This window comes from Bacillus rossius, chromosome 15 (genome assembly GCF_032445375.1).
Source record: "Bacillus rossius redtenbacheri isolate Brsri chromosome 15, Brsri_v3, whole genome shotgun sequence".
Classification (NCBI taxonomy): domain Eukaryota; kingdom Metazoa; phylum Arthropoda; class Insecta; order Phasmatodea; family Bacillidae; genus Bacillus; species Bacillus rossius.
In genome coordinates, this window is record NC_086342.1 from 22,817,527 (window position 1) to 22,835,993 (window position 18,467).

At 36.3% G+C, this 18,467-nt stretch overlaps 2 protein-coding genes across 3 annotated transcripts in view; one reads left to right on the forward strand and one right to left on the reverse strand.

The window, feature by feature from the left end:
* Window positions 1-5,845: 5,845 nt before the first annotated feature.
* LOC134539198 (uncharacterized) lies at window positions 5,846-8,755 on the forward strand. The gene is made up of 3 exons (XM_063380977.1): window positions 5,846-5,986; window positions 6,154-6,453; window positions 8,224-8,755. The coding sequence occupies exons 1-3, from the start codon at window positions 5,915-5,917 to the stop codon at window positions 8,653-8,655; spliced, it is 804 nt and encodes a 267-aa protein (XP_063237047.1). The 5' UTR covers window positions 5,846-5,914; the 3' UTR covers window positions 8,656-8,755.
* A 429-nt stretch (window positions 8,756-9,184) lies between these two features.
* LOC134539371 (dynein heavy chain, cytoplasmic) overlaps window positions 9,185-18,467 on the reverse strand; it is a 142,494-nt gene continuing 133,211 nt past the window's right edge. For both annotated transcript variants that reach the window (XM_063381359.1, XM_063381360.1), the window contains exons 69-71: window positions 17,047-17,230; window positions 15,411-15,507; window positions 9,185-9,538 (exon numbers count right to left, since the gene is read on the reverse strand). In XM_063381359.1, the coding sequence (XP_063237429.1) occupies window positions 9,364-9,538; window positions 15,411-15,507; window positions 17,047-17,230 (456 nt within the window). In that variant the 3' untranslated portion in view covers window positions 9,185-9,363. The remainder of the gene's footprint in view (window positions 9,539-15,410; window positions 15,508-17,046; window positions 17,231-18,467) is intronic.

An 18,467-nucleotide genomic window follows, 5' to 3' on the forward strand; every position in this document is an offset into this window, starting at 1 on the left:
TTCTACTTTTCTATATAATGTCCACCAATATCAAGACACTTATCGTAACGTACAACCAGCTTTTGAATCCCATTCTCGTATAAGTCTGCCGCCTGGTTTAATAATCGTAAAATGTCTTCTCTTTCATTTTTTTTTTTTTACCAACTTTCTGCATCAAATCTTCAGTAACGACAAAAGTTTGAACCCATTTCTGTACCATTCCTACAGTGATAATGTTCTCTCCATACACTTCATTGATCTGATGTTGAATTTCAGCCACTTTCACGCCTTTAGCACCAATAAAAAGAATCACTGCGCGTATTTCACAGTAAGTGGAATACTCAAGTGGAGGAGACATTTAAAATAAAAGAAACATATGCAAACACGGTCAAATATTTCTGTAATGGTGCCTGTATCTTGCCAACAGATGTGAGTACACATGCCGACCACAACGCTTCAGCAGCTGAATTTCGAAACAGTACTTACTTAAAAATCACCCCTCGTAGTTTAATAAGATCATGGCTGCATTTTGAAAATGTGACTTTTGAGTCCTGATAACACACTGTGCAGTACGTCACAGTGGAGGTCTTTCTTAAGCAATGATGGTAACGTGTAGACATTGCCAATTATTGTATGATTTGGTCTCTTACAAATGCATGAGTAATGTTTATAAAACCTACTATTTCAGATTTATGGTTTTGATATATATCATTTTCTGTCAGAATAGTTTCTTCAAATACGTTAATATTCCTAATACCAATAACCACATAAGTATTGTTAGACCAGTACTGCAAGCTATAATTTTTTATCTTAAGGAAGACGTATAAAGATAGTTAAGGAAATCTGAAATGACTGTGTATTACATACTTTGCTTTATTAATATTTTTATTATTACCAACATACTAAAATTATAAATATAATTATTGCTTTTAAAAATCTGTTACTACATTGTGCAAATCATTTTTAGTCCCATGTATTTAGAAATGATGGACATCCTAATTCCTAATTGCTTTTTTTTTTTATTTACATTTTAGGGAATTTTACTTATGTATAAAATCATTTTTATGAGCACTTATCACAAAAATTATGACATGAGCTAAAGTAACAATTTTTTTTTACTTATAATTTTAATGAAAATTTGGAAATGTTCTTAATTACATGAAATATGTTTCTTTTCATAGCTCTACAGTTCAAGTTTTTGATCACTGTTAATTTTAATAGTATCAATCCTACCATTTTTTTAAATTTCTTTGTTTTCGTATGTGAGAAATATTTTAATGATTTTGTGTAGGTTAAACCATTTACGGTTCATAACATTTTTTTTTAAGTTTATCTTATACTACACTTATTTTAACGAGCAGAGTGGTAATTGCAGATATGTATGTATTTTTATTTGGAAACAAGAACTAAGGCCAGTAAATTTAGTGGTAGAATGCAGCAATTATTAATATTTTTAGATATATCATTGCTTAGTTAACAATACCGTCTAACAGACATATTTTACGAAATTTACTTTTTGAATGTAATGCATTCTTGCGAACATTTCACATCCACCGATACAATTTTGACGGAAAATATTCTAGAGCTAGTAGCACCATTGCACAAAGATGGAATCGCCTAAATGCACAAAGCAGAAGGGTCCGTGAAGTAATAGGAGTGTAGTTGGCTACCCTTGCTTTGAAAATAACAAAAAAAAAGTATTTAAAATGTTGTTTTAAATTAAAAATAGCATAAGTACATTAAATACACACTATAATTACCAGAAAATATGTTAATTAGGCAGTATTGTTAGCTAAGTCATGATATTTTAAATTTAAGTGTCTTAAGTATGACAAAATTTTCTTTCTTAGCATTTGGTTTTTGTGTAATTTTGTAATTCATTTATTTCAAGTAATTTTAAGTACTAATTATAAGAAATACAGAACAGTTTAAAAATTTTGCTCATTTGGATTTGGTATTTTAGTAAAATTTTCATTTTAAAATTATGTGCCTAAAGCCAAAATAGGTAACTTCCTTGAAAAATATTATTCATATAATTAATAATTTACATAACATTGAACAAAGTTATATGCTTAATTTTCTGAACAGCATTATTAGTAACTCGAGATTTAGTGTGAACTGAACTGTGTTAATAATTTAATAGTGAGTCTGTTATACCTACCACAGGCAAAATTTATGTGTAAACTTATTAGCAATAAGAATTTTTTTTGTTGTAAATGTGTTGCGTTTTAAGAGATTTACATTAAACATTTTTTAAAAAAAATTTGTAGTTTTCCTGATTTACAAGCCTATATAAACTTCAAATGTTTTTCGCAATGGTTTCAAGTAGTGATGGGCCACTATTTGAAGGATCAACAAGGGCCGGATAAATTAGGTTCTACTGTACTCGCATACCCCTAGGTGATACTGTGAGTCAGCAGTGACAGACTGTATCAGGTGGACAAACTCTACGATACAGCTGCGTAGGGATTCCATGACGCCACTTCAATATCGACGGGCCTTCAGTTGTGCTAATGCACATGTGACCTTGTTTCAGCATAGTTAGTTGCTAGGAGTCTGTGAGTTCTTTAAATATATTCAGTATTCGTGAATAATTGGATATTCAATATTCATGAATAATTTCATGTTTGATTCAACATTTCAACTTTATATATATATTATACATATAATTATATATATAATTATATATATATATGTGTTACCAATTGATAGGCCTTCACCACTTCAGACATGTTAAAAAAAAAATTTCGATGCTAAGATGATTTGAGAAATTTGTATTTGTACTGATACATTATTCACACTTTGGTTTATTATTTAACAATGATGATTATTTTAAATGATTAATAGTATTCTATTTTATGCATGTAACCATATCAACAAAACAACTTTCAATCTTATAATTTACTGGTTTAAGAAAATGCTATGCCAGTTTTTTTTTAAATTGAAAATCCTTTTGTCAACCATTTGTAATGATTCTTTTTAATTTTACAGTATTTTGAATCAATTTTACTTGAATAGTGAAAAAAAAAAATTCTCTACGTGTTAAAATTTTATTAGATTCATATTTTATGTTTGATTTGAATTTAAAAAAAGAAGCTATATCTGCAGAAGCCTATTAGCTATTAGTAGCAACAGTTGCCTACATGAAAATTATTTTTATCTGTTTGCCACTTGTAAAGATACGTCGAGCGAAGGTACAAATAAAGTGCCCAGTGTCTGAAGAGGCAAGATAGCATCTAACTGTATTTTTTTTTTTAGTTGCAGACAAAGGTGGAAGATAAGAAAGGTCTTCATACAGGCTGACTATAGGTCATACAAAATTAACGAAACTGCGTGAGGGTCACGAAATCCAATGTTAAAGTCTTGGATTTAACAGTAACTATGCTGGAAGCAATGTAACTTTAATTTCCAGCTAACTTACTTTCGGGTTTTTTGATGCCTAACTTCATTTCATTGCATTTCACATATTACATGAAAATATTTGGATTGTAGCCACTTAAATCATGTGGATATCGTTTCTGAAATGTATTTTAGCTTTCTAACTAAAAATTGGTATTTTCCTGAAAATAGTTCATATATTTCTTGACATATACTAGTGTTAAATGTGTTTATTATTTTGTGTGGTGTGGCTGGCTCTAATAAGTAAATTAAATAAAAATAAATGATAATTTTAGAATAAATAATTTCAGAAATCTATACTGAGGGATCGAAAAGCTTTACTAGGGGGAACTTGAGTGTGGTAAAACACTCGCTTGGCATAATCATGCAAGAGGTAATCCTTAAAATTTGGTTCTGTATCCCGTACAGGATGTCTAGTGAAAGATTAGATAGAATGTGTAACCATTAACACTTAAGCCTCGAAAACTAACTTTTATTTTAAATAACAAACTTACAAAATGTTTCATTGCAGTCTTTCAGTTAAGTTTACATAGAGAATATCTAAAATTAGGAGACCTGCAGTTTCTCTTGGTCGTTAACCAAGTTAGTTAGTGTTATCTCAGTGACCAACGTAAGAAAAGAATCAAAACCTTTACCCTCCGTAAATCTTGCTAACTTTTAAAGGTAACCTAACGTGAATATTAAGTTAGTTAAATTGTACTAGCCTTAGACTTGAGAGACTTACTTAGACAAGTAGTTCACTGTATCTATGACGCATGTCCTGTCCTCAGTTTCAAATATCCACAGCCTGGGCTGGAGCCAGTCCCAAGAGCCCAACAGACTATCCCGAACTGACCAACTCGTTACCAGGTTAGGCAGACCCCCAACCAGTGAGCCCCGAGCTCACACTAACTCCCGCTTAAAAACCTTCGTCCCCCTTTCAGAAGGTTTCGGCCCCGCAATCAGGGCACAAGCTAGCTGAGTGGGCCCCCGTGTTGCTCACACCTCGAGGGACAGAGTGACCCAGAAACGTCAGCACGTGGCAGCACAGGACGCGTGGCCGGGCACGTGCCACACATTGGAATTGTGCCGTTTATCATAATATTTGGGCACAAATTTTGAATTTTAAATTTTTAAAGAAGGAAACCAAATAATAAATTTGCATTTTTAATTTTCATTTAATTTTGCTTCCATTACTGTACACTCCGACGTAATCTTGTGCAACCCAGTGCACCTGCGCTTGTTCGCCTCTGTGGTAATTATTTTTGTTGTGTTGTTTTCTGGGCCGACGCTTCCAAGGCCTTATTTTTAATTATTCATTTTTGAGTGTTTACCTGCAGCCCAGCGTACGTTACAGTATGTGCAATGTTAGTACAACAACCGCCCGCGCCCGCCACACGCCACAGAGTTACGTCACCGAGTTACGCCACCGTGCAGCTGGGGCGACACACCACCAGCCCGCACCAAGAGACAGAAATTTAAAGTCGGCTAAAGACAAAAAATTCTGAGTCGTGACAATATGAATTAAAAAGTTACCCTGTGATATAAAAAAATTTGTAAGAATATATATTTTTTTGAAAGGTCCTGATTAATCGTAATACTGGTTCACCAGGTATCTATATATTACACCCAATCAATTTACCATAGTAAGTTATAAAATATTTTTATTTTGAATCAAGTTTTGTTAAATTTCTGATTGTTTCCATATTTTTATGCTAAATGGTGTGTTCACTTTCATTTTGGTGTTATATCAAAATGCTTTCCTGTTTTTTTTTTTCCCTTTTCCCCCTCTTTCTTTTGGTTTTATCGCAATTCACCACAAAATCTTGTTCCTAACTGTAATAAATATTTTTGAGACATTTATAAGGTCTGTTTTAACCGTACTTGGAGAAAAGTTTAGAGGGGTGCTGAGGTGGATTTTAATAGAAGAGGTTGAGGCGGAAATGAAGTCTACGGTCAAGTATCTCGACAATATTGGACCTCTAAAAACTTGAAAAAGTACTGTGTATTTTATTTCTTAAAATTCACAAATTCAAGCTTTTGCCATAAAATTTGGTAACAGATGACCAATTCTAACCACACAAAATTAAAAAATAAATCAGAATATTTTATATGCATAATTTGAATACCTATAAAAATTCTTCCATTATAACTAGGCCTTACACATGAATGGTGCCATTCAAAGTTAAAACAAAAACTTTTCAAATTTTATTTACTATAATCATTCTTGCAAAAATGGGGATCACATTTTTCTTTGCTTTGATTAAGTGCAAAACACATTTACCCAATATTTGTTGCGTAAAGGGAAGAAATATCACAAAATGGTACTGTTCATCCTATTAGAATTAATTATAGTGAACAATGCACCTAACTACGCGTTTACACACTTAAAAAAATAATTGTCGCTATCATTCATTTTTAATGAGATTTGATAAGTTAATCTAAAATTTCAAAATCATATAAAAATAAACCTGACAAAATACACAATACAAACTACTTGAAATGACTGATAAAGCTTCAGCATTGCACAGTTTAATATATAAATGAAAAGTGCCATATGCTACTCTCACACCTCATCAAAATGTTTCCCAGACTATTAGCTCTCTTCCTGGTTCTCGGACTATTCGCAGTAAGTACCCACTCAATGACACTGAATGTTAGTAAACGTTAAGTTTCTCATGATTTTTTGAAATTGTAAAGATCACTTGTGCTCACCCAGTAAATATCACTGAATGAAAACTACATATATATTTTAGAAGTATTCATTAGTTCAATGAACATTGGTGTCTGCTACAGGCTGCTCTAGGTTTAACGGAAGGTGAAAGTATTAGCTCGCCTGACTACGCCAAGCCAAGCGACGACCTACTCACTCCGGATTTGTCATCGAGTGACGCCATTCTCCGTCAGGCTCTGAAAGAAGCAATCATAGAAGAAAAAATTTCAATTGACCAGATCCTGACAGTCGCTCAACAAGACGTGGCGAAACTCAAGTCATTTATCGACTCTACCGCCGCCCGTGTCTCAAACGGAGTTGCAGGTGTGGTGAAAGGTGCTTACTCAGAGTTCAACAAATTAGCTGCGCAACATCTCCAGCACGTAAGTCATGGAACAGAAAAAAACATAGTGATTTGGTTGTTGAAGGTAATTGCAATGTGTAACTAGCAGGGTTCTTGCAGATGGAAATATCTGGAATACAGTAATACCCTGAACTTGCACGATAGGTGGAACCGAGTGTTAAGTGCATTAAGTCGGGGTACAGTTTTAGAAATTATGTTTGATTAGGACCGAAAACTAAAGAAAACAATAATGTAGAAAAAAAATTTGTAATAAAATATTATATAATACAACAAATTATATTATTATGAGTTGCAAAAACGTAAACCAATGTTATTTTGACATAGAAGGCTTTATAAATGTAACAATGTTAACTGACGGATCAAAGATTTTTTCTTGTGCAAAATTTTCTCGTAGTAACTAACAATATTGTGGACGGAGCAGAGAATCGAGAGTCCGAGACGATTTAAAACAAAAGACGAACAAATCGACGACAAGATTTAAAAATCATGTAAATCCAGATTTGCATAAGTCGAGGTATTACTGTACAGGATAAAATCAGGAAATTTAAAAGGTTTCTTCAAATACATAGAAATTTTCTATATCCAAGTACAGAATATTATCAGTAATTTTTATAACAACGTAGTATTTTAATTATAAATTGTTTTTGATAATAGTGGGTGTTTTGTCTAGAGACGTACAAGACTGTAAAATCCAGATAAAAACGATACAATTAATGCTGATGCACTCGCAAACAACTCGATTGGCAGCAAGCGTGCACGATAGCACAACTTACCGCCATGATGGTTCAACAACAACTGTTGCTTAGTTTGCCGGAAGCTGCAAGGCTACCTGCCTTGGCAGGCAGCCAACTTGAAAAACTTGGCGCTGCTAGCAAGCAGCGCGGGAAGTTCAAAATTCAAATGTTTCAAAAACTATACACTAAATTACACACAATATTTACAAGTTAAAACAGTGGGATAGGTAAAAAATGTGAGACGGGAGGAAAAACTCTGGTAAATTGTCCGAAGTAAAGGCGTAGAAGCCCTGACAAGTGTTACCATAAATAAAGTAGTGTGAAACTTTACTCAACATTAAGTTATATTTCTAATCAACAATGTCTTAGACTTTGCAAATGCTCTATAGAGGACTTGTTACGAGGTAACACAGAACCAACTTCCAAATCTGAATGAAAGAAGGTAGGCATTTTAATCCTTTAAAAGCACACACATTTTCAGTTTGCCTAAATTAGGTACAGTACTTGCTTTGTCAGAGCCATTGGTAGTGGAATGGTAAGATCATTGGCCTATCATCAAAGTCATAACACCGAAATGCAAGTTAATGCATCATATAGCACCAAAATGCAAGTTATATCATTGAATCAAGTAGCGTTCAACCAAAATTTAATTCCAATCACAAAAAAAAATTGTTCCAGGGTGCACGGATCAAATAAATACTAAATTAAATTGGTTTTATTGTGCATCTTCTCTTACTGAATCACTTATAAAACACATCACCAGGGTAGAGTTATCTAGGTAACTGCAATGTCGACCGAAACATCCGTGATACATTCGCCTTGGATGCGGCTACAACCCAGAAGCCAAGCAACTTCATACAATGGCCGCAAAATCCTAAGTACTTTATTAACTTTTTAACATTGTTATTTACTAGAGGTTCTTTTGTGATATTACAAATGGTGTTTTACCTCTTGATAGTGGTGAAGGTGAAGATTTAAGGTGACGTTAAAAACTGTTAAAATTTTTGATTGCCCAAGAGGGTTCGAACCATGTGGTGGTGTTGCAATGTTCGCAGGCCGGCGCTGTAGGATCGTGGGCGCGCCGTTGCATCAGCGGCCTTCAGAGCACGGTGAATGCAGATGCCAACTCGCGGGCCAGGGGTGCGGTGCAGTGTGTCGTGTCCCATGTGGACAGCGCGGTAAACGACGTCCAGACGCTCCTGGGCGTGGCGCAGTCCGCGGAGAGGGACATCGGCAGCGCCCGAGCGGCCTTGAAGGCCTGCGGCCAGATCAAGAACGCGCTCAAGAAGGCAGAGTGCGTGACCAAGGCGGCAGCCAAGGTCGCCGCGGAGGCGGCCTCCCTCGGCCTCAAGGTGCAGGGCGCAATAGCAGACGCTGTCAAGATCTACAACACCTTCCCGACCGCCGTCGAGAACTGCGAGAGGACGCAGCTGCTGGCAGCTGAGAAGGACGCTTTGGTCTTGGTTGCGAAGCTCGCGACGTGTTGAGTGTGTTGGTTACCCTCCGCGAGAGCTTACGTACAGCTTGCACCTTGGGATGTATTTTGCATGGATGTGAATCATGAAAATAAACTATGTGTGCTACGGACGGTTTCTATTTTACCTTTATTTCTTACACTACTGAACCCATCTCTCAAATGCAGTTTTTGTATTTCAGCAGTCCATTTTCTTTTATTTTACAAGGCTAGGCTTCACAAGGCAAGGTTGGAATTTTAGGTTTCATCATCCCCCCCACCATAAAAAAAAAAAGACAGTAACAGGTCAATCTGACTACAGCAGACTAACTTAAATCAGTGAAGTCTCTCTTTTTCCATATTGGACTACATGCTAAATAATTTGATTATTTTGTATCTTGTTTGCAGAATTTCTTTTTCCCCTAAAATACTCTGTTTAAAAAAAAAGTCTTCATTAAAACCTTATGATCAAAAAGTTTGAGTTGGAGCTGTAATTGAAATAGAAAGGAAATGCTTGTATAAGGAAGTGATTCATGTTTTAATAACTCAGTAACTTGAAAGAATTAATATTTCAGTAATTTAACTACTTTATTTCACAATTACAAATTATTACATCAGATTAAAATGATTTTTAAGACGTGTTTCAATCAAAATGTAACAGTAAACACCATATACATTGGAAAATAGTTACAGATATTTGGGGGTGGGCACAGCAAACTGAGCAGGTCTAGGCAAGTGCAGATTAGTTGAGTGCCGTCGACGTGAGAACGGCAACCCCTCGTTCGTAGAAGCTGTGGGGCTCCTGACCGGGCGCTATGTTCAGGTCCACCGTGAACAGCAGTTCCGTGCGAGTGGAGTTCAAGTACACGGGCAGCGAGAGCTTCCCGCTGCGCAAAGCTTCCGCGCCGCTTCCCAATCTGGCAAAACCAAACACTCTTTACGTAAGCAACCTGACTCACCTCTTTCCAAGTGTCCAGAATATCTACCGGACTGCAGAGTTACAGATTACAGGTTTTATACATACACATACCAAGTGAAGCAATTTCAAGACTTTTTACAAAACCTTTAACAAAAAATTTTCCTAGAAGTTTTATTTCCAATGGGTGATTTTAAAGTGAAACTTCTTTACTGAAGGGACAACAATTTTAGAGCATAACGAAAATTCAGATCGCACGAGTTGAATATTTAGGTACGTGGTGGGGGAACCGGTAGAGGAGGAGAGTGCGTCAGCGGCGACGCCACACTCCAACGCATGCACTAGCAGTCAAATGGGAAGAAGACAAGGGGGAAGGGGAAATAGGTACGTAACAGAGCATGCTATATGCTAGTTGTAGCGGCCAGAAGGGGAGACGGCAGGGGAGAGGTAGAAATGACGCAACAGTCGTGCTACTGAATTCTCGCAATGCTGCTTGTGTTTGTCTCCTCCTCAGTTTTAATAACGGCTGACAATTGACGCTACCATATTTTATTAATTATATTTAAAGAATCTACAATTTATTTATTTGCGTGGAAAAGAGTTATTGATTTGTGCAACTGAGTTTATAATTATCATTCATTTTTATGTGGAAAGTTTGATCGAAAATGAAAATAATATATCTCTATCTATACCTAAAAAGCAAGAAATTTCACTTCTGTTGTGCAAGGACTCCCCATGTGACTATAAAATTAATTGAGGTGTCAAAAAACAAAATAGGTTAGCAAATGGCTGCTGGAAATTTTAATTTTCATGACTTAAGTGCATAAAAAAATATCACTTTTTTTTTAAGCATCACTTTTAAGAGTTAGCAATAACCAATTTCAAGGTTATAATAATGCAGAACAGATTACCTATAGCAAAATATAAATGTCTGTTTTTAAATTCTAAATTTTATGGATTTTTGACCTTTTCTATGATTTATGATTTTTTGGGGGACTTTAATGACCAACACCCTCTGGGAAAAAAAAAGTTCAAAATCTGGGTGATGGCATACCAGAACATAACATGTTCTCCTACAATTACTATCAATGAGGTATTTGCATGACTTTTCCAGGTTTTAAAGTAAATTACCTGACTTTCCAGTTTGAAATAAAAAAGTTAAACTAAAATTTGAGCACTATCCAATCCTATTTTCATAGCTGGAATTGTTTTAAAAGATATTTGTTACTAAACTGAAAAACCTGGTATTCAAACAAACAAGCCATTTAATTTTTTCATTTTAAGAGATCAAGGTTATCAGTTGAGGTAATTGTTGGCAATAATTATAATTCAATTGTAGCATGTGTGCTACAGCCTCTACCTTTGATAATGTCTATGTTGGCAGAAATGGTTAACTTATTTTATTAACCTTTTCAGATGCCCTGGTAATAAGAGTTATTTTGGATTTAAGTTTGTTATATTTTGTTTTAAAAAAGGAATTGTAATTCTTGTTTAGTCTTATTATTTTTAATTTTACGATTTTAAGTTATTAAATTGGTCTGGAACGTTCAAGGACACTACCGAATATTTTGGTAATCGCGGCGCTAGGCGGCGCGCAGGTGAACAGCTGAGTGTGTGACGTCAGGGGAGGCGGCGAACGGCAGTCGCCTGGTGGCCCGGGCGGGCGCGGACGTGAGTAAAACGCGGGTTGGCCATGGTGAAGGTGCCACGTCGAAGTGACTTGCCGGTCGAACATCTGAATACGAGTTTTCCTTTTTGAATATGAACGGGGTTCATATATATATATATAATTAGGAACACGTTGGTACGATGAAACGCATGTGGTTGGCGTGTGTGAATGTCGCGAGGATTTTCCAAGGATGAATTATGTACGCCAAGACTCCAAGACGGTATGGCGAAGGATTCGTCATATCCGTACAATCACCCGCAGCTAAGGTAACGTGTTATGGCAAGGGACATCACGACGTCAAAAAAGCAATTAAGTGCCAGCAGTGACCCCTTTGACCCCTGGTGCGAAACTATAATCTGTCGATTTTTGAGATTTAAATTAACGGACTAATAACACTGAAACTGGGATTTTACGTTCAGCCGGTTCATCCAATCCCTGCCAGACATGGAAGAAAAAAGACGTCGACCGTTAGAAAATGACATAACTGAGAAGGGCTTGTTAACCCATAATTTGTAATTAGCTAAATTATTGATATATTGATTTGGATGCTAATGTGGGTCAATATTTTGTTAGATTTCATTCTGTTAATTGGTATTTACACATGGTTGCTACAGAAATAGAATCTTAGAATTCCCTGACTTTTCCCTGTTTTCCAGAAATTTAAGAGAAAAATTCCCTGACTTTCTTTTGAAGTACATAACATAAATATTAACATGCATATGATTAAATGTAGTATAAAAATTTCAACATGAGGTAAAATAAGGTTTTTTTTTTGTGTTATTTTGACGGCAGAATTGCGAATGTGTATTTTTCCTTTGACATGGCTGGTGAGAGCTCTTCGAACCATATTGCTGAGTTGAATACTTTTGTAGCACAAAATGCAGTACGCAGAATTTATATTTTTAGCAGAGGGTTTGATATGCTGTAACTGTGGCTCCTTGAGCCAATTCTCCTTAAAAGTAGTTTTCTTCGACATCTCTAAGCTAAAAAAAAAAGTACATATTAATATTTTCAGGTTAGGTTAAAACATTGTTTATGAATACTTAAAAAAAAATAACTACACAAATACAAAGACTATTACAAATTCACACCTAGCAATATAACGGGCATACTTAGAGAATTACAGTAGCAGCATTACAACATGCAATACTCTTACAATCTTACAATGTTAACTAAAGATTCTGGGGGAAAACATGTTCAGTTATGCATATTTTTTATACATAATGTAAGTGTCACGCAACAGAACTCAGGGATTATAACGGTTGAAAAAAAAGTAATTTTAAAAAATAGGTAGAAAAAATGCAAAAACATAACCGCACACAAAAGCCAGGTGTTTTCGTATCAGCTTGGTAGTTTTCAAAATGAGAATTGGTAGGTATTGCCTCTTTATCAAAATGCACTTTATTTTCTTATGATCGCATCAAAAACTAACTTCACCTGAAACAACGCCTTTTAATTCACGTAATAAGCTTTGTACTCACCTTACTCCACGTGAAAATAGCCTTCAAAAGATAAACGACGCCATGCCCGTTCTGTAGTTCATTGCATGGAACGGAACATAATACAAAGTCTGAAGGGCAAATTAAAAAGGAGCAAAACACGAACAAATGAAGGCCTGGATTCGCTAGTGAACAAACGAGTGCTTGGATTGGCCAGAAGTTATGGTGGGTGGTTGTAACAGCCTATTGCAACGAACAATCGTAGACCAAGTAAAAAAAAAAAGTTGAAGTTGCCGTGTGCCTTAAGCAGCAGCCTTTTAGCGGAGTCGTTCGGTAGCGGTACGAGCGCATCAAAACAAATCTTTGTTTGAATTATACACAACTTTAAAATTTCCAGAATTCGTAGAATTTTCCCTGACATTTCCCGGAATTCCTTGACCATTTAAATTTCCCTGACATTTCCCGGTTTTCTAGTCCTGTAGCAACCATGTTACAGCACTGCTACGCCCGGTGCGTATCTATATTTGTTATTGTATTAATACAGTACACTCCCTATTTAACGCGGTTGTCGGGGGACATAACTTTTACCCGCGTTGTTGCATAACCGCGATGTTTCGATGTGACCAAGGTCAAAAGGCATAAAATACCACCTGTGTTCTAATAGGCCGGCAAGCACGCACAGTATAGACGGCCCGCCGTTGTGCGGACTTTGCATCCGCAGTTTTCACTAAACGCGGGTGAAAAAATAAAAATAATAAATTTTAAAGATAAATATTAAACTTTGAATTGTTTTCATTTTTCCGCGTGCCGCGCACAGTTTGTCGCACGGCCTACGAGCGCGCCACACGCCGCCATACACACGTGCGGCACACAAGCTGCTGCCAGTCTCGTGGTGTCAGCCAAAGTATCTGCTTCGTCAGTGTCCGTAACAAAGTAAGTGCAGTGTGTGCGGTTACACACGATTCTGTGGTCGAAGTCTTCTAAAAAGAAAGGCCGTAGTGATACTTCAAACCGAATATGAATCGCAAAGTACCGAGTTTGATTGACAAAATAAAAATTCTATATTTACTTACAGATAACTTGTCTTTTGCAGAAGTAGGCCGCAGATACAGGAAAAAACGATTCTAGCATTCGTACAATAAAAAATAAAGAATCGTCTATCGTGTCAAGTGGTTAAACTTTATCATCCATGCTTACAGTAAATTATAAATGATCATGTGTGGGAAACAAAAATTGCGCCAATTTATTTTTAGCGCAATCAGTGACGCTGTATTAAAAACCGTGTTAAACTATGTCTTTACTTATTTCACCAAATGCTGTGTTGAGTTGCTGAGTGTGTGTGGCTCGGATCGGCAAGTGTTATATTCCCCAGCTTCTAGTTAAAGGTCGGGAGACTGTTACACATAAACATTTCCGGGAATTGTTTACTACCTCACAGCAAAAGTGGTACAGTATGGTTCACATAAGTATTGGACCACTGGGAATTCCTGGGCAAAGATTAAAAAAACGCTAGCTGATTTACTTACTATTTAATGTTAAAACATTATACCAAAGTAAAAAGATGAACGTGTATAATAAATGAATTACCCAATAATATTACGTCTGTAGGTTTAAGTTGTAACAAAACATTTATATACAGATGTCCAGTAAAGTACCAATTAAGATACTGGAGTGGAATTTTAAACACCGGACTACCTGATTTTGCCTTGTACGCAGGGACGCTGCTCAGTCAAGTGACTCATGCTCTGCCTGTGTGCTGCGTGAACACATTCCCTCCCCCACTCCCCCTCGTGTTTCTGCCCGCTCTAATCTCTACCTCTCTCCATATTCTCGGCTCGCTTCTCCCCTCCCAGCGCTTGCCGACAACCAAGCCTATCCAACATCAATCCCCAGCCGAGTCACGCTGGATAATGTCGCTGGACGGTGGGCTTTATCAGGTCCCCTGTCCGATGCTTCATTTGTGAAATAAAGCGACGTTAAGAACTAGTGTTTCAGAAAATATCACTGGGCTGGATTGGACCATAATTTGAAAACCCTACAAGATAGAGGAATAATGCCCGGAGATATCTTGTTTAGAATTTCACTGCGGACATTTTCTACGCCTAGGCTTTTTTCTGCCCAATGCTTAGTTTGTTAGTTACAACGCAAAATTATTCTAATCGGCTATCAACCATTTATTCCATTATTATTCATTTCTGACTGGGGGACATGGTTTGACCCGCGATATACCCGATTCCGCGATCAATCGGGGCGCGATATACCGGGAGTTTACTGTATGTTCTTATATATTTTTAATGCCTTTTTGGTAATTACCTTTAAATCACGGAGCTCCGAAGTATATGATCAAATTATACTTTTTTTGGGGGGAATTGTTAAAGTATTTTTATTTAGTTTTATTATATAGCAACTTTTTTATAAGTAGTAATAGGGTATGTATTTTATGATGGATGCGCCGATTTGTGATGAAACGATTTTATGGTATATTTATATATATTATTATTAAATTTTGCAATATACATTTTGCGTTTTTTTTAACTTGCTGCCTCCTCTCACTGTTCGTAATCTTATTAGTATTTTTTAAGCCTGCCATTAGTTTGGGGTTAATATTTTTTTCTGGGTTTACCTGCACTCGCGGTACGGGGCAATATAGGAGTTTTTACTGTGTCGCGGGTTGCGGAAGTTGTTTGGTTTGGCCGTGGTTTAGGGCCAAACTTTACACAATGAAAATGCTAATTTGTAAAAATAAATATAGAAAAAACACTAACCTCATCCAGCGCAAGTACGTCACAGGTAGATCCATCATTATGGTCGATGTCAGCAGAAGTTGGTTGTTGCGACACTGGGCACCTTGCAGCTTGAGGCCTGTCAAGTCAACATTTCATAATATAACAAATATACAAAATATTCTTAAAAATAAAACTAATTTTGTCTTTTTTACGAACAAAAAAATTGACTTTTTGTTGTTTTATTTCAACATATGATGCGCTGACAAGTGCCAATTACACATACATAGCAAATTTTGAAATACATAAGTAATATAGAACCACAACCCTACAATAAAGAAAAAAATAAGGTATTTATAAATCACAAAGAATTCAAACCAGCTCTTTATACAGCATACTAAAAAATGAAGACCACAGGAAGAAAAAGTTGAATGTCACTTCTCTATGAAAAATGAGTCAGATGCCCAAATAGGAAATAAATGCTATGAAGAATATGCTGTGCTATTCAAGCACGACGAAAAGGACAATAGTAATTATTTCCTGAACATTTACTTTACAGGAACAAAATAAGGAATGTCCTCATTGTATTGCAAGAGAAATACATGTTGAATAACCTTGCTGAAACATTAAGACAAGGGCAGTGGTTTCACACGCAACGTTGATTTTTCAATTTTCTCGTCGTTACTAATAGGGCTATTTCTGTAAATTTAACAATATACATAACTCTCTTGCATTTGTTATGTCAAGAAATATTTACTAAATGTGAAATAATTTCAGTAAAAAGTCATGCAAGCGAAAAAAATTACAAACACTTGCACTAATTTTTTACATCCACTATATAACACTCGGGTAATTATCTCTTGAAAAATTTTTGTGAGGGAACAACAATCGCAAGAGAGGTATAGTGTTATATTAATACAGAAATAGCCCTTAACTGTAAGAAATGATCAGGAAAAAAAATCAGCCCAGCATGTGTACGACGCCGCCACAATGGCAGCAACAGGTTGAGATGGCATAAATAATATTTAGCTGTCTTTGAGTAACAGCGTAAGCAAATTTACACAGTAAAAGGTCCGATTTGTCATGTTCTGGACCACAGGCATGCTGGATTATTAAATATGAATGTAGTTTATTGGTAATACCAGAGATAAATTAATATACAGTACAGTTGTATTTAAAACAAGTTCTTATAAACATCAAATACAGATAATCATTAATGTTTAAACATATCTTTGACATCAAGTTATATTCACGATTCAGATCTTGTCTTGAAAATGCGTAATGGAAATTGTTCTTTATTTCAACGAATTTCTTCCGGAGGACCATAAATATTAAAAGTCTGATTTATTGAATACAAATATGACAACGAAACGATAGCCAAATACAAAACAAACGACCCGACTGTATGCGGCCCGCCATCTTGCCGAACTGTTTATACGACACGCAATAGGGGCACAAGTAACACTTCACACAACAAGGACATAAGTCACAAAGTCCGAACAGAAATGTACTCATGAAATACGAAGCCTGTGCGAATACTAGTTTTTTTTTGTTTCGAAGGAATACAAATCAAATGTTTAAAATATTTGCAAAGTTGAATCACATTGTAAACATTTTTCTCAGCAAGGCAACATGTTAGAGCGGTGAACGTTTACAAGTGGCTGTTTCGAGTGCTCACCGACAACGCCGAAGCTGCAGTCGTCCAGGGCCGGCCTGCTGTCGTTGCTGTCGCTGCCGTCGGTGATGGTGACGTCCAGCACCAGCTCCTCGAGCGACCAGCTGTTGGCCTGCGCGATGCACTGCCGCGTGGCCGTGATGTAGGCCTCCGGGTTCAGCAGCCCGCCCAGCCACACGTGCAAGGTCTGAACAAACACGACGGGTGAAACGTCATCACCAGGGACCGGGAAAAAATTCGCGATATCAACGACCCTTTAGGATACGAACCGTGATCCTCTCTCTATGCACTCGGGGAAAATTACATCTGCTCATTGGCTTACTGAATCGCGACGCCTGTTAACTGGGACGCCAGCGATTCGATAACTTCTTTTGTTTAAGGGTTTTCCATTGGCCGAGTATCATTCAGATAAAACTGTGGCCCCAATCACTGATGCGGTTAAAGAGGCAAACATTTTTGGATTCTAGACTATCACGAAATTAATCCGCGAATTTTTCAGGTTTCTAGTCATTACTCTCAACTGCATGAAATTTAGGGGCCTGGGAGTATTTCAAACAATATTCAATATTCGTGAAGAATTTTGATATTCGATTCAACATTTTAAACAAAATAATAATTTTTTTTTTTAAATTATTTGTTACCAAGAGATACACCAAGTGGAACTCGTTAAGAAATAACTTAACTCAAAACATGTAACATGTATTAAGTTAATAAGAAATCGAAATTGGTTTTCTGCAACATTATGCATACATGGTTTTTATATGAAACAAATAATCTTGGACTATATGATCATTTCATTAGTATCATAAAAACAATTTACAGACCTAAACTTTAACTGGTTTAAGAAAATGCATTACCAGGGTCATAAGGAATGAAGAGGGGAAACATGAGGACATCAGTGCCAGCAATAAGCTGAGACACGAAACTCGGACCATACTTGTATTCTAGTGTAGACAGTCATATGGCACGGCTTACATTCAACGGTGACCCTTACGGTGTATGTTATCAATTTTTTTTTCCTTGGACTCTCGTGAAGTGTAGAGTTTCACTGCATACTAAAATTCAGTTGGAAAAAAAATTCAATACTCCTTGAATAATCAATTTTATACTCAATTTGAAATTTTATTCTAATAAAAAAAAGTCAGATTTCACTTTGGGTCCTTCGGTTTACACAACTTTTTCTTAGGCACTCAAGCATTTTACTTAGTTTTGATGACCAATATAAATAACCGGTTGCTGTGGATGACACTTGACAATCGGACACCCCATCAGCATTTTAATGTGGTTACAATCATAAATGGAATATTCCACTGCCAGCATGTGCGTCACAACCGGGGGGACAGGGGGGACACCCCCCCCCCCCCCATTAATAAAAGTCTTCAATTTTGTTCCCTCCAATAATATATTTAGTTTCGTAGTTATAT

Excerpts from the sequence above, each read along its gene's own strand:
- LOC134539198 (XM_063380977.1), top strand. The coding sequence starts at position 5,915 with ATGCTACTCTCACACCTCATCAAAATGTTTCCCAGACTATTAGCTCTC. Across the intron at positions 5,987-6,153 it reads TGGTTCTCGGACTATTCGCA|GCTGCTCTAGGTTTAACGGA; the intron begins GTAAGTACCCAC and ends TGTCTGCTACAG. Across the intron at positions 6,454-8,223 it reads CTGCGCAACATCTCCAGCAC|GCCGGCGCTGTAGGATCGTG; the intron begins GTAAGTCATGGA and ends CAATGTTCGCAG.